General features: G+C 32.2%; 2 protein-coding genes across 2 annotated transcripts; one reads left to right on the plus strand and one right to left on the minus strand.

Moving 5' to 3' along the window:
* Positions 1–8259: 8259 nt before the first annotated feature.
* LOC104094772 (auxin-responsive protein IAA13-like) lies at positions 8260–11638 on the plus strand. The gene is made up of 5 exons (XM_009600769.4): positions 8260–8656; positions 9913–10220; positions 10410–10527; positions 11157–11218; positions 11332–11638. Exons 1-5 carry the CDS (start codon positions 8316–8318, stop codon positions 11379–11381), a joined length of 879 nt encoding a protein of 292 aa, XP_009599064.1. The 5' UTR covers positions 8260–8315; the 3' UTR covers positions 11382–11638.
* Positions 11639–15561: 3923 nt separating this feature from the next.
* LOC104094775 (uncharacterized) lies at positions 15562–16653 on the minus strand. Its single transcript, XM_009600771.1, has one exon. The coding sequence runs from the start codon at positions 16651–16653 to the stop codon at positions 15562–15564; it is 1092 nt and encodes a 363-aa protein (XP_009599066.1).
* Between the last annotated feature and the right edge of the window lie 245 nt (positions 16654–16898).

The following is a 16898-nucleotide window of genomic DNA, read 5'->3' on the forward strand; positions in this document are numbered from 1 at the left end:
GACAACTGTTTCTTTTCATTATTTATATCCTCAGATTCATCAATGAAATTTAGAAGTAACTCAGATAGCCTTTCTTTAGACAAAAACTTAATCTTGTCTTTTAGATGGATTATACTTACTTCAGATTCCTCATCGGATTCTCCAATTGCCATAAGTGCTTGTTCATCCTTATCTTCATCATCTGAGTCCTCATCTGAGCTTTCTCCCCAAGCACCAACCATAGCTTTTGTTGATCCTTTGTTCTTCTTGGGATGAACCTGTTTCTTCTTTCTGTTTCTTCGTTCAGCTCTTTCCTTCTTCCATTCAATTTCCCATTGAAGGCAGTTTTTGATGTGGTGATCAGTTTTCCCACACTTGTAGCAGCCCTCATTGGTCTGTTTTTCAGTAACCCTTGGTTTGCTGTAGCCTTCACTTCTCGAAGAACCTTTTTCTCTCATCAAGTACTTCTTGAAGTCCTTTGTGATCATAGCCATTTCATCTTCCTTTAGATCAGAACATTCAGTGATTCTGAGTGTCAGGCTCCTTTCCTTCTTGGGTACATCCATCTTCATGGTTTGCCTTCTAAGTTCATAAGCAGTGAGATTTCCAATTAGCTCATCCAACCTAAGAGTGACAATATTTTTTGATTCCTGAATAACAGTGATTTTTCTCTCCCATGAGACTGGCAGAACCCTTGTCAAAATCTTCAACTTTGTCTTCTTTAAGAATAACCCTTCCATGAGAGTTAAGTTCATTTATTAGTATGGTGAACCTTGTCTATATCTCTTGGATGGTTTCTCCTTCCTTCATACCAAAATTCTCATATTGAGAATATAGTAACGTTCCTCTTGTCCTCTTCACCTGAGGTGTTCCTTCATGAGCCACTTGCAAAGTGTCCCAAATTTCCTTAGCAGTAGTACAACTTTGAATTCTGCTATACTCATCTGGACCGAGTCCACAAACAAGCCTTTTCTTGGCTTTAGCATTCTTCTCCCATTTCCTCAAGTCGTCAGCAGTGCAGTCAGCTCTTGTTTTTGGCACCTCTTCTCCTTCGGCATTTATCTTCATGGTAGCCAATGGACCATCTATGACAATGTCTCATAGCTCATAGTCTTCTCCTATGATGTGGTCTCTCATTCTGTTTTTCCACCAGGAGTAGTACTGGCCATTGAAGAGTGGTGGCCTAGCAGTGGATTGCCCTTCCCAGTTTCCAGGTGGTGCACTTATCTTGATCTTCTCCTAAGGTGTTAGCCTCTTCAAGGATAACCTGCTATGATATCAATTGATGTTTTAACTTCAATACCACACAAGAGGGGGGTGATTTGTATGGTGTCCAATTTTTCGCGTGCACAAATTATAGAAGGATCTGGTTCTTCTATGTATTCCTTATCCTACTGTTGCAGAATAATAAATACAGAAATTAAAGAACACAGGGATTTTTACGTGGAAAATACCTGGCTCAAAAGGTGAAAAAATCCTGACCTACTTCCCAGTAGGATTTTTCCCAAACTCTTCACTAAATCACTGAGCCAAAAACTGTATTTACAAAATACTTTTGTAAACCTAGGATTAACTCTAATCCCGTTGTGGCACACAACCTCTAACTATTGCGACAACTTCAAGTTAACTCTAACTTGAATACTCTGATTACCTATTACAATTGCCTCTAGATAAAGTTGAAAGGTACAATATGAAAACACCTACTACAATTGAACTAGAGTAAAAGACAGACACTTGGAGCTGGTTGTTCTATCTGGTTCATGTAGCTTCAGGTTCGCACACTTGAATCACACACGAACTGCTTGCAAAATGCCTTGCTATTTTGCTCTCAATTCACGTTAAACTTCTGCTTTTGTGCGTCACCTGTAGAATGAGAACTTCTGCGATTTATAGAGTTAGTAGAGTAGAAAGCAACTAGAGTCCTAATGCTACTCTTCCTTGGTGCAAGAGTTCTAGTTAATCTCAACTTCTAACTCCATACTTATTTTGGATAATGTTCTCGTTGAGTAAGGAGTCCTTCTCCTTATCAATTATGCAATCTTTTCGATCAGGAGATATCTATTATTATGCCAGATTTCGTTTATCTCCTGCATGTGCATCTCACGTGCTTTGAATCTGCCCGTGTCTATGCCTACCAGTGATGGACCTGGTTCATCCCTGAGTTCCTTTGTCAATCTTCAAAACTATCCTTTACTTGGGTCAACACGCATGTTAGCCTCAAGGAGTTTTGATAGTGCCCCGCTCCGGGCGAGCTCTGTGGAGTGCCAAAAAAACCTTTTAAAGCTATTCTAATTTGCCAAAATTTAACCTAAAAATAATTTAGAAAATAAATTTCTAACAAAAAAACATACCACAAATGTTTTTGCTGGTCCGAATGGGTGCCAAGTCCTAAGCTGTCTCAGACTATCAGCTAACTGCAGCAGTGTAGGTCCCATAACCACAAAACCTTCCGGTCAGCCGCGTTCCCTGTCTGATGACGTGGCAATATGACATGCTCTAAGTCACGTGACTTTGGGCCCCACTTTGTCGGCTTGTCCCTCTGATGCGACAAGCTTTCTCCTTTTTGGATTCTACTTGGATTATCCATTTACCAATTTCTCGTATCTATCTCTTTCTTTCCCGATATTTTCAGTTTATCACAATCATTTTCTTCTTCCTTTAGCAACCACGATAAAAAAGTACGTACTAAAAGAAAAGGAAAAAGTGTTTTACTTTTATATACTAATATTCTTTCCACATTTTCGTTTTACTTCTCTAAGATCTCCCAATTAATAGAAAACTATAATCTCTCCCTAAAACAATAGTTAAAAAATATAAATTTATCAATATATAATATACATATTTTATGCATAATTAACTACTATATTTTTATATATTTAACTAACTAATATAATTATTTTTGACAGATCGGTCAAATATTTAACTTGCCCAAAATTTGAAAGTTGGACTTCCTCTTGTTCTTCATTTGGTATAAGGTACTCATGACTAATTCGAACTATACTTGAATTATAGATTTATTAAAAAGAAAGTGCTTGCTATGAAATAATTATTTTTAAAACTTGAATCAAAAATCTCTAATTAAATATAATTTTTTTATCCCTCCTTAATATGAGCTAAAGGTTGATGGTTGGCTATTTAGGACCTATTTGGTTTGGAAAGAGTTTTTTTTAAAAAAACTATTGTATTTAGATAAAACGCCTTATTAAGATAAACAAACAAATTTATTTTTGGAAACAGAAACCAATCTATGGTAGCTTTTCATAAATTGACACATTGTCTCTAACCATATCCTTGTACAATTATATTTATACCATAACATTTACGTTTACACTATCTAGCTAGAGTCAAGGGCTCAAGGCCTTGTACAATTATTATATGTAAAGGAATTTTTAACAATCAAAAATTGCAAAATTGTTAGAAAAAGAGTTTTTGAGAAAACGTTTTCAACCAAAAATATTTTTTCACAAAAAACAGTTTCATTCAGTACATCGTAGGATTTAAAGAAGTTTATTATTCAGAGTGAATTATTTTCACAAGGTAATAAAAGAACTCATTTTTCTTTCTTGCTGATAATACAAAGGAAAAAATCCGTAGTAATCCAGAATAGGCTAGAGTTAGTAATAAAAGTTAAGTTTTAAGCCATTTTTTGTACTGTATAATGAGGTCTATTTCGGAAATGGAATACAATCATTGATCGTTTTGTTCCTTTCAGATCCAACATTTCTGTGGAAATGTATTTCTACCTTTTGTTTTTATGTTAGCATTCAGCATCCCCACGCCGATATAGACACCGGTGAAGCTAGAAATTTTTCTCAATGATGTTCAAATTTGAAAGAAATAAAAAAAATTCAACAAAGAATGTTCGGTACATATTATATTCATCTAAAATCTAATATCTTATTTATATATACAGTGTAGGTTTTCGTAATATTTCGATTAAGGATGGTCAATTGACCATCTTTGGCAAAAGGTGGCTTCGCCCCTGGATATGCACAGTCTACCATAATGCAAGTATTAGTGATGCTTTCACGGTTCGAATTCGTGACCGCGAAAAAAGCACTAATACAGTCAAACCTTTTTATAACAGCCTCGTCTGTTCCAGATATTTTTGGATGTTATAGCGAATTGCTGTTATAGAAAACATATACTCCCTCCGTTCCAATTTATGTGAACCTGTTTGACTAGTCACGGAGTTTAAGAAAAAATGAAGACTTTTTGATTTTGTGGTCCTAAACAATTCAAAAAGGGGCCCAGAATATTTGTATGGTTATAAAAGCTTCTCATTAAGGGTAGAATTGTAAGTTTAAGCAAAATTATTTTCAAATTTAGAAAGGGGTCATTCTTTTTAAAACGGACCAAAAAAGAAATAAGTTCACATAAATTGAAACAAAGGTATTATAATAGAACATGGGATTTGGTCTACGGATTGTCTCCCCATATTCTACGTAAAAACTAGATAATTTGTGCACAGATTTTACACAAATTCACCTTAAAGCTACTGCCACAATTCACCTATTTATTGTACTTATTCTTTTTTGTCCCTCGATAGGCCCACTAGTATTATGTTGGTTTGTCTACTTTGTTCAGTTTCCTCATAAAATACGAAATTATCTAAATGGTGGTCCCAAAATGGATGCTCGATCCCTGAAATTTTGGACTTCTAGGATTATAGACATATAGTAGTATATTGATAGTATCATATTCCTATTTCCTTTTAACAAAAGCAATAAAAATAATAATAGTAATAATAATAAAAGGGTATATGCTGGTTGTCTTGTAAATATTAGACAGGCTAGAGAAAGAAAAGAGATGGCAAAAGTATGGAGAAGCAAATGCTTTTGCCTGGTAAAAAGACACAACCTTTAGACACTAACCATCGTTTTTCATGCTAAAGCTGACACCTAAGCTTTATTAAGATTTTCTAAATCTTTGTTTGTTTCACTAATGACAAGTGCTTAATTAAGATTCTTAATTAGGTGATTAAAAAGTCTTCTAAATTTTCTTCATTAGTCTTCATCATGACTATGACACTTTTGTCTCTCTTTTCCTTCTATTCCATTTCTCTCTCTCTCTCTTTTTTTTTTTTTTTTGCTTTTGTTTTTCATGCTTAAGGAGTCTTTAAACCTAATTGCTTAATTCACGTTAATTCATGTAGAAATAGCACAATGTAGTCACTCTAAAGAGCTATTATTTAAGAATTAGCCAGTTCATTCTGAATTTTAATTTTTCAGGACAAAAATATTGTGGGTTGTCTTGAACTTAAGATTTTTATGTTAAAATTTAAGGACAAAATAAGTACTGGCTAATCCCTAAATAGCATACCTGAGAATGACTATGTGCGCACTTACCCCTTAATCAATTTAGCGAGGGATACATGTCTCCCCTAGTAATCACATAGTATTAATTACACAAACTTGTGCCAAGTCTAATTCGGCCACTTAATTAAGGTCAAATGTCTCTTTGAATCCATTAAGCTTGCTTAATATATTAGAGAATTTATTTTGGAATAAGTAGACGTGGAGATTAAGTAGAAAATTTTATAGAACCCATAATTATGACCTAGAAGGTCCTCCTGAGTCTCATAATCGGTCACAGTAAAAACTCATTCACTCTGAATATTTACACCTAACCAGTCAATATATATGAGACACATATCTATGATATGATGGGAGCTCGATCGAGCCTCACTTGTCCCAAGCCCTATAATAAATGAGAGTTTTTGCGAAGATATAATGATAGTAAGAAGGTCTCTCTAATCTAGAGGCAAATATATAATTTTAAATTTAATGGATTTAAGTTTTGAGTTCTTGAAATATGATCACAACCTAATATAATACAATGAAAATTTTTCTTATATATATATATATATATATATTTATTATATAAGTCAAAGAAAAAGGCTAGTTTAACTAAACTATTATTTAAATTAAATTATAAATCTTCCTGTGTATTGTCTAAAATTAAGTTGGTTCAAAGGTAAGAATGTACCAATTCTTCTTGGTCAATGACAGTCAATAGGTTGGACATCTAGTACAAAGAGACTAAAAGAAGAATCTATTTCAAGATTCATACTTGATGTAAAGGTTGAAAATGGAATTAAGTAAGGTCACTTGAAAAATCAATATAATCTTGTACTATAAGTTGTATAAATAATTATACCTAATAAAGTTACTTAAGTGCTTTTATTCAAGAATAATCATATGTCAAATCAACATTGGCAGACATTAATGGGCCTTCAAAAATGATGCTTTGTTATCCTAAAGAAGATTTATATAATTAATCAACCCTTAATTTACCTCACGCATGATAATTGTCGGACACAAGGTATTAGTATAATTCACCACAAAATTCTGTCAAATATAATATCAATTAATGAGCATGTTTTCTTAAGATAATGCCAGGAATTACAGAGCTTTCTAACTCATTTGTCCCTCCAAATAGTCAGACCATTTTTCTACTTCCTTTTAATTTTTATATCTTTTTTTAGTGCAAAATAATATATGCTTTTCTAATTAAAAATAAAATAGAGTTGATCACTTTTGCCGTATCACCTAATCAATAACCAAATCAAATTTTATTAACGTTCAATGTTATTCTCCCAATTAATTACCATGGCATATGATGCATACACCGTGCAAAAGAACAATATTGTTCAATTGTTTTTTTTTTTTTCTAAACACTCTTTCGACAAGAAAACAAAAAGGCAATGGTCATTTGGTGAGAAAAAATAACCCCAAGTCCCAACATACATTTTTGTATGACTAATATAACTTCTGTTTGTTACATAAAACTCTATATTAGCATGTAATCTTGATAGCAATAATTGGTTTCTGGAATAAAACTTAAAATATTATTTTGAGTTTGAAATTACTTTCTGCAGTAGTAAAATCAGTACTTACTTATGCAGAAATCATTTTATGCGGGATTGACTATGAAATAAAATTTCTTATATTGTTGTCATTTAATGTATAACAATTTTTACATTATTGTTCATCCGTATATCAATCAATGTATTAAAGTTACATTACTAGTCCATGACCTAAATACACAACAAGGTGGAGTAAAACGAGAAAAATTACTTCATACTCCATACAATAACAAATAACTTTTGTAAAAATGCCTCTTTTCATTTCATCTAATTAGCTGTCCTACTTTGCATGCATGAGACTGAGAATGATATGCACGAGAATTATTAGTTGAAAGGACAATCATTTTAATGTTGTAAAACAAATTTCTATTTTTATTGAATTACACATATTTATATTGTTTCTGATTTTTTACAACAAGATTGATTTAAATGATAAATCCTGTGATAATATTTCAAACTACCCTGTTGCGGTATTATTTATTGGATATTACATTCATAAAATATAGTTAGGAGATCAAACTCATTATTTATGCACTTTCTATGGTATAACTAATTCGTACTAATTAAGCACTGTTTATTATTTTAAATAGGTACAAATCAAGCAAGTGGTTTCTGAATTCCGGAAACTAAATGGTTAAAACAGAAAATTAAGGGGTCGTTTGGTTTGAAGACATAGTTATATTGTGATTAATTATGTTGATATTAGATATAATGAGATTAGTTATGTTGAGATTAATTATTCTGCTATTATTTCTTATTGACTATTTGGTATGTTGTATTAATTCTACGATTGTCAATTTTATTACTTTATCTTAGGATAACTTATCTTGTGATTACTATTCCAATCTTTGACAGATAAAAATTATCCTTATACTATTTTTAATCTGGATTAGTAATCAAATAAAAATTAATTTTTTCTAAATTTTAATAATACTAAATTTTTCTTCCAAAATTATTTTTATTTATCTATCCTACCAAACTACACCAAAAAAACATTATCTCTTCCTTCAAACCTCTTATATTTTTTTAAGGTAAGAAAAGTAGTAGTACTAAAATACTATACTTTCTAAAGACATTTTAGACATTTACGAAACTCGAGAAGAAAAAAATGATTCCCATACTAATATTTGCTTCCAACATTTGGACAAAAGCAAAGGGGACAACCCAAAAACACTTTCAAGTAGTAATATCAAAAGCATGGCAAAATACAAGCCAAACCAAAAACCAAAAATCATGAGCTCGAGAAATTGAAATGAATGCAATAAAAGAAACTTGAGGAAGAAGAATTTTGACAGTGCTTGTTGCACTAGCAGACATATGGGTCCCATAATCATCACTAGCTCCACCATACACCCCCACCCCCACCCCCACCCCCCACCCCATAATAAACCACTATACATTCTCTTCATTATTCTCTCAAATCCATTTTCTTGAAATCTTACTCACAAAATCTTGAAACCCCTTTTGAATGGAACCAACACTTGGTTTACTTGACACTGGTGAAAAAGGTTGTTCAAATATGGCCAAAGTGGAACAAGATTACAATATGGACATGTGTTCTGAGGAAGAAACAGAGCTTGAGTTGGGGTTAGGACTTAGTCTAAACAGTGGTGGTGGGGTGGTGGCAAAAGCTAAGAAATCAGCATGGGGTGATTATGGTAGAATTTTAACTGCTAAAGATTTTCCTAATGGATTTTCAGCTGCAGGGAGATCTATTATTAATAATAGTGGTGTTTCTTCTGGTACTAAAAGAGCTGCTGATTTTGTTGGTTCTAATACTGATGTTGGATCTCCTCCTACTGGTTCCAGGTTATAATTTCTTAATTTTTCCTAAAAATGAAATTCTTTCTTTTAATATTAGTAAAGATTTATATTTATTTCCTGTTTATCCATGAGGTTATGGTTAGTTTACTCAAAAACTTATTTATCTCAAAAGAATGATTTTGGTTCTTATGTGAAGTTTCATTTTTTTTTGGAAAACTACACTGTAGGTAACAGAAAGGCCAACAACAAAAAATTCAGTATATTATACGGATATACTTGGCATATATGCACACCTTACCCTTCGCCCGCACAAAAAATAATAGCCAATAAAATATATATTTTTATATATTAGTGTATAATATATATATTTTATACATAATTAATATATATTTTTATTTATTTGGCTAGCCGATGTAATTATATTTGCCCGATCGGTCATATATGTAAGTTGCCCTTTGTTTCTAGTATTTTGTCATTTGAGTATGTTGAATTTGTTTTTGCTTGTCTTTGGTTGGTTCGTAAAGCAGAATTCAATAAAGTGTTTCTCTTGAAGGGTGTAATTATCTTGGTTTTTTTGTGAAGTATTAGTACTTGTTTTGTTTATAGAATTTTTTGAATACATATTTCTTGAATGTTTAGTATATTTTAAGAAACTAGCAAGGCATGTATCACTTTGTTCATCTCATTACCTTTAAATATAAAATCTACCAAAAGTTGTTTTTGGTTGCCCTGTCATTATGATAATCTATCATTATATTCCCTCCCATATAATAATCCTTCTTTTAGGGCCATTTTGGAAAAATTTAAATATTTCATTCATTTTGCTATTATATCTTATGCCCGCCCCCCTTCTTCTGAGGTTGCCCACATCTGGTTTTTACTTTCTGCACTTGGGTACAGAACATTATCCTTTCATATTTCTTTATTAGATTTGATAAATAGGGTGTAGGGAATTCCGGAAATAGATAAGTTATGGCAAGTTAGGTAAAATATAATTTATTTTTTCATTCTTTTGAAGGTAGCCTTGGAGCAACATTAAAGTTGTCTCCGTGTAACCTATATAGGTCACGGGTTCGTCCCGTGCAATCTGTCACTCTCTGCTCACATCACACCCCCTTGGGCTACGGCCGTTCCCCGGACCCTGCGTGAACGCGAATTGCTTCGTGCGCCAGCCTGTCCTTTTTCTTTCCCATTCTTTTGACTTGTTTATTTTAGCTAGAATAATAACAAAGTTCATGAATTTTGGCTTCTTGATATGGATATAGTATAATTGATTCATTTATTTTGATTTCTGAAAACAGTCAGGTTGTGGGATGGCCACCCATAAGGGCATACAGAATGAACAGCTTGGTTAATCAATCAAAGGTTCTAAATGCTGAAGAAGACAAGGGAGTTGGCGGGAACGATAAGAAGGAGCATTCAAAGAAGAAAATCAATCATGGAAATGCCAAGGACGACGCGACTTCTATCAAAGAAAAAGGGCATCTTGGTTTTGTAAAGGTGAATATGGATGGTTTGCCTATTGGAAGAAAGGTGGATTTGAATGCTCACACTTGCTATGAATCCTTAGCAGAAACCTTAGAGGATATGTTCTGCAAATCAACTAAAAGTATGGATTCTATTTCAAAGTTCACTCTCTTGTTGTTACTTTAATTGGCTCTCTAACATCGCGTGGTATTTGTTTATAGAAACTGTGAACCTATTTTACGTATTAGATTACACAAGTCAATTGTATGTTAGTGATGTTTTTATTGTGAAATGGCTGTTGATGTTCTGTTGATTTATGTTCTGTAAATAGGTGGTGAAAAGGAACAAACAACAAAGTCTTTTAAGCTCTTGGATGGATCATCTGAATTTGTGCTCACATATGAGGATAAAGAAGGAGACTGGATGCTTGTTGGAGATGTTCCATGGGAGTAAGTAAATTCACTTTAGTATTCCATATAGTTGCAAAAAGCATGGATATAATAGCAAAACCTAATACCCGGTAACTGTGCTGGTGGGAGGTAGCAAGTACCCCGTGAATTAGTCAATTGCGACTAATCTGGTTCGAACACCACCTTCATTGAAAAAACTAGCAAAGCCTAAGTCTTCATTACCCCCCAAAAAGGTGGACTTGGAGGGGAGCCTTGGAGCAATAGTAAAGTTGTTTTCGTGTTTTCATGGGTTCGAACTTCGAACCGTGGAAATACTCACTAATGCTTGCATTAAGATATGCTATCTACATCACACACTTCTAGGGGTGCGACCCTTTCCGGATCTGCGGGATGCTATGTGCATCGGGCTGTCCTTTCTTTTGGTGGACCTAATACATGAAAGCAAATTATCACCCCTTCATCTTTCATCAACCATCCCTCATTCCCACCCTAGAAAAAGAGAGTATAGAAATGAAATTGAATAAAAAGACAATAAGTAGTAGACATAAAGCCAAAGGATAATTGAAGTACATCACTAGCATAGAATAAAATTAATATATATATCTGAAAACCCAACTAGTTTTTGCCATTCTAGTTCTTATATCTTCTAATATTTTCATGTCTTATAGGATGTTTGTCAACAGTGTGAAAAGGCTAAGAATTATGAGGACTTCTGAGGCTAATGGACTTGGTATGTATATAAGCATTGGCAAATGAACATATTTTCTAATTAATGAAAATTTGCCTTTGCTTTTTGTCATCTTATTTCCTTAGAGCTAATACTAACTACTGGTTTATTTTCAGGTCCAAGAATCCCTCAGAAGCAGGAGAGACAAAAAGGGAAACCAATCTAATTTGCTTGGTTCAAGGAAAATGCATGAAATCACAGTATGGAAGAAAAAAAAAGTTAAACGGAAATAGGGAAGTGTTAAAAGAGTTGATGGATCTTGTTACTTTTTCATGGTTGCATTTTTTGTTTTGCACCAATATATTATTTTTTTCGTGTTTTTTGGTTTAGGTCTTAAACCCCCCTCATATAGTTGATACACCAATGTTTTGCCCAAACCTACTTTTTCTCATAATGTAAATATGGGAATGCTATTTTTCTCTCTTTTTGTGTGTTTGTGTTTGTTGCAAGAAATTCTATTTATTTATTTATTTATTTTAATGTTGATCATTCTCTTTTTGGTTGGTGGTAAAGAGAAATGTTGTCTAGAATTTGTTAGTGGTGAAGTCATTAAAGGAACTGGCTATTGAAAGTTCTTAGTAAATCCTTACTGTGGTAGCATGAACAATTGGGAATTTTGTACAAAATCCTAACATTTGCTGGCATAAAGTAAAATCTCTTGGTGCTAGAGTTATCAATCCAACATAGTGCAAGTAAACTCTATACTATTTTAGAGTGTCATTTCATCAAGAATTAGAAGTATGAGGTTATTTTGGCACAAATCCAGGTTAGTTAGGTCAGTTAGTTTTGAATATATTGGATTAAAAGGGCAGTGCATAAAATATTTTGATTTACACAGGGTTCGAGGAAGGGTCACAATTAAGGAGTGATGTAGATAACTTACTCTAACGTAAGCGTGATTGTTTTTACGGCGCGAATCCGTAACCTATAGCTTATATAGCTTTAAATATTAGATTGAGCTTCAAATATCAAATGGTTATCCGTAACAAAACCCGTAACACCAACTTCACATACTATAGCTTTAAATATTAGATTGGTGGCTAAGCATTTTATAAAGTGAAAATTATTGCAACAGTTTGTAGTAGGAAAGTGATTAAAACGATTCAAGGGAGAAGATGAGTTATTAAAAACTAATCCATCTATTCCTATCAAATATAATTTTCTCATATGCGAAGATTAGACATAAATTCTTTTATATGATTTGGACTTGAACTTATAATTAAAAATAATTCTCTCTATTATTAAAGAAATATAAAAATATATCGTTCTTATTAGAATGGACTAACAAGAAAATAATATAAAAAACGAGTATTTTTAAATTCACTTTTTTGAGGATTGAGAAATTGTCTCTATATATCTCGAGCCTTCTTTATTCCTCAGTAATTTTATGTATAATCAGACCTCTTTATAGCAATATTTTTATATAACAACCATTAACTATAAAAGACAAGTTTTTTCTTAAACCGATTTCTATATCATGTTCAGGGGCGGAGGCAGAAGCCGAGCTACGCGTTCGACCGAACCCAATAATTTTTGTTCAAATAGTATATATATTTGGAACTCAATCATTAGCACTTGAAGTCGGCGTTCTGAAATCCACAACCCATAAAGTTTAAATTCTGATTTTGCCTTAGATTATGATAAAATATATTTTCTATAGCGGCACTTTATTATAACGACTAAAAAATATCGAAACAAACAAAGTTATAATAGAGAATTTTGATAGTATTAATATTTTTTTTATTCTATAAAAGATGGTTGTTTCCCCGACACGTGTTTCGTAAGTTTAATCACTTTACCTTAATTTGGATAAGGCCAGAATACTCAAAAGGAAAAACTATGTGCGACTTTATATTCTTGTGAAGTCATAATTCTGATTATGACTAATATTAGTCTTTCTAAACATAATTATTGATCCTTTTTCTTTTTCACTGATCAAATGACAACTGTATCCCAATACTCCTCGTGGAGTCCGTGAGAGACAAAACAAATGTAGTAAAAATTGACTTGTACTTGATATTTAACTATTATTCCTCCGTCTCAAATTATTTATCGTATTTCCTTTTTACATGTCGCTTAAGAACATATTAATTAGCAAATTATTTATCGTATTTCCTTTTTACATGTCGCTTAAGAACATATTAATTAGGAGAAATTTTGAATTATTTTATCCTTATTTATGTCTTAAAATATAATTTTTCTTTATTGAATATGTACTCTATTAATGCGATATCTCCATCTTCAAGAACAATTATTATTAAGGGTAAAATAAAAGAATATAATTAATTTTGTCTTGATAAATAAGATAAATAATTTGAGACCTCTTGTGTAAATATACAATATATATTTTGGAACTCTCCACCCTTTCAACCTTTTTTAAAAATAGATTATTCAGGAAATGAATCATTCCTTTGTGTAATGAACCTTTTTAATTTCTGTCTAATTAAGTCACTTTAGTCGGAAAAGGCACTTAATACTCTCGCGGTTTAAACTTTAAACGTAAATGCTCCTTGAACTTTGTAAAACACATCAAATTGAATAAAAACCCAACATTAACAACCAGCATAAAGTTATTTTCCCTTCTCCTTTTTATTTTTCATGTTTCTTTATTCTTTTTGGGTAGGGTTCTTTGGAGCACGTAAAAAATTACTGACACTTTATGTTTACACACCCTAAAAACAATTTAGTATAACAAGTGATCAATTGAGATGGAGTATATCAATTTAACCATGATTAAGTAATAAAAATATATATAAAAAAACAATTGACATGCCTTGTTTAATTTGAATTCAAACACGAAATGCGAATCAGTAAGAACGTGATATTATTCGGGGCTATACGGTGGAATGCATAAGATCTCTCTACTGGTTAACAAGAGGTTAGAGCCCGGGGAATAAAACAATCATAGTAGTGAGCATTTCCCCATTCAAATGAGCATTATTAGGTGTGTACATATGTCGGGTTGGTTCAGATTTTTCAATTACCAAACCAAACCAATAAAGTCGGGCTTTTTAATCACAGATTTTTTTTTTTCCGGATTTTTCGGATTTTTTGGGTTTTTTTCATAAAGTTTTTATAGCACAAAACATGATATTTGTGCTCCAAATATTTCTTTAATCCTAATAAGACATAACTATATAAAGTATTTTTCAACAAAATAACATAAAATATGACGTCAGCCATGGTATTGTACTAAAATATTCAACAATAAAAATAATAAATTTGCATAAAATAAATATTATTAATAAGACATAATAAAAATAAACATAATCTAAAATTACTAAGTTGCTAAAATAAGTACGTCTTATAAGTACTATTATTTACATGACTAAATACTAAAAAAAATAAGTTAATATATTTTATCTAAACCATGGTAAAACTAAAAAAATAAATAGATATCCAACACTATTGTCATTCCTAGTACAATTGAATTGAATGACTTTTGTTAGTATTAATATTGATTTGATTTTGGTATGGGATTTATTTGAGTTACTAGTATTTATGGACTATAAAACTTATTGCAGCATTCAAAAATTATAAGTAACAACTTGAAATAATATGTTAAAGATAAAAATATGAAAAAGTTTAAAAAATATTTATAAACAATACTACAATAAATATTTTTATATTTAAATATATTTAAAATTTTTAGACATGTAATGTTGGGTTGGTTTGGTTTCGGTTTGACTTTTTTTATTTAAAACCAAACCAAACCATCTATGATCGGGTTTTTCCCCCAACACTAAACCAAATCAAAACAAACCATAGTTAGATTTTTTTTTTCGATTTGACTCGAATTATCGGTTTGGTGTGGTTTATCGATTTTCTTTGTACATCCCTAAGCCTTATAATGCGGAAATTCAAATTAGTTGGGCCCAGTGGCGGAGCCAGAATTTACACAAAGGGATGTCAAAATCTAAAGAAGAAACCAAGAAAAATAATTCTACTAGTGAAACAACAAGAACAATAACAAACTTTTTTTTTTCCGTCGGACCACAGTTTTGCTCATATGGTGAATCAAGCAGAAAGCTAGATAGACACTAAACAAACAAGCCGACAATTTGTGAACTGCCCAAAACATTGGGAACAAACATATACTAACGAGCTTGAGAAAGCAGACAATGGTAGGTTCAAAGGAAGACACCATTTTTTTTATTCATCTTAGCTACAGATAGTTATAAGAAGCAGTACGGGGGAAAAGAGGGAACAAATCAAGAAGATTAAGCACATTAGATAACACACACCCAACAAACTATTACAAGCAAAAGTTGTGATGAAAAGCATGTAACTCTACCTTAGAAGCAAAACCAAAGTTACACACTCTAAAGCAAAATAATATTATATTATTACAATTGTACTCGACGAGGTTTCATTTCTTGAAATATTTTTATAATATCATCATTAGATATAGTACTAAATACATCTTTTTCTACATAAGGCACCAAACAACCACTCAAAAGTTCATCATTCATTTGATTCCGCATGTCATTCTTGATAAATTTCATTGTCGAAAAAGCTCTTTCAACCGATGCAGTGGCAACGGGCAAAAGCAAAGCAAATTTCACCAAGCAGAATACAAGAGGGAAGTTTAAATTCTTCTTTGTCTGAACTAATTTTCTTGAAAGATCACAAAATCCATTCAAATTGGAGAACCTTTCATCAATATCACGGACATCAATAATGTATGCCGCAAGTTGATTCTCAAGAGCACCCATACTAACTTTATCAAAGTCATCAGGATATAATTTAGCCATTTTTATGATCTTGTTGATGTCAAAACTAGAAAATGAGTCAATTGGATTCAAACAATCAACTCCATGAAGCAAATTAGTAGTCATTTCGTGAAAACGACCATTGAGTTCTTGAATTTTCCAATCAATAATCTTACAAAACACATCAACACGATAATAATGTAAAATAGTATGATCGGTAGATTTACGTCGTGATCTTAAAGAGTTAATGTATGGCTCATCAAAATTAGGTATTAAAATTCCATACTTGATACTAAATGTAGATACTTTTTCAATAAGTGAATCCCAATCATCTTCTCTTAAGCTTTGCAACCTTCTCAGCATGGCATTTGAGATATCTTGCTCCTTTTTTTGTAAGCATTTATTTAGCTCATTTGTGATTGCTAAAACATCTACCATCAAATGTAACATGAATACAACCTCAAATGTTTGACAAGTTTTGAGATATCCCATTGCCTTGGCTCTATCATCCATCAAACGTGCATCAACAACAAGTGCTTCAAAAACATCAAGAATAGAGACAAACATAAGAATAAATTTTTTATAAGATTTGTAATGAGATCCCCAACGAGTATCACAAGCTCTTGAAAGACCATGTTCTTGATTCAAGCCTCTACCAGTTTTAAGCTCACCCATATCTAATGCCTCTTCAATTCTTTCCTTTTGAGATTCTCGAAATTCATCCATACGCTTAAAAGAAGATCCCAACACATTCAAAATATTTGAGACCAAAACTACAAGTTCTCCTACTTGAATACATTTTTTTGAAATCGCAACAAGAGTTAATTGAAGTTGGTGAGCAAAACAATGAATAGAGTGAGCCGATCTACTTTATTGCCTAATCAACATTTTAAGGCCATTGAGCTCACCATGCATATTGCTTGCTCCATCGTAACATTGCCCACGAATATATGATAGACTTAAGGAATGTT

Source organism: Nicotiana tomentosiformis, chromosome 9 (genome assembly GCF_000390325.3).
Source record: "Nicotiana tomentosiformis chromosome 9, ASM39032v3, whole genome shotgun sequence".
NCBI lineage: Eukaryota > Viridiplantae > Streptophyta > Magnoliopsida > Solanales > Solanaceae > Nicotiana > Nicotiana tomentosiformis.

What these genes read in the sequence shown, in the direction of transcription:
- LOC104094772 (XM_009600769.4), top strand. Translation starts at nt 8,316, where the DNA reads ATGGAACCAACACTTGGTTTACTTGACACTGGTGAAAAAGGTTGTTCA. An exon ending in GTTGGAGATGTTCCATGGGA is followed by an intron (nt 10,528 to 11,156) that starts GTAAGTAAATTC and finishes CATGTCTTATAG; the next exon opens with GATGTTTGTCAACAGTGTGA. An exon ending in TTCTGAGGCTAATGGACTTG is followed by an intron (nt 11,219 to 11,331) that starts GTATGTATATAA and finishes GTTTATTTTCAG; the next exon opens with GTCCAAGAATCCCTCAGAAG.
- LOC104094775 (XM_009600771.1), bottom strand. Translation starts at nt 16,653, where the DNA reads ATGGATGAATTTCGAGAATCTCAAAAGGAAAGAATTGAAGAGGCATTA.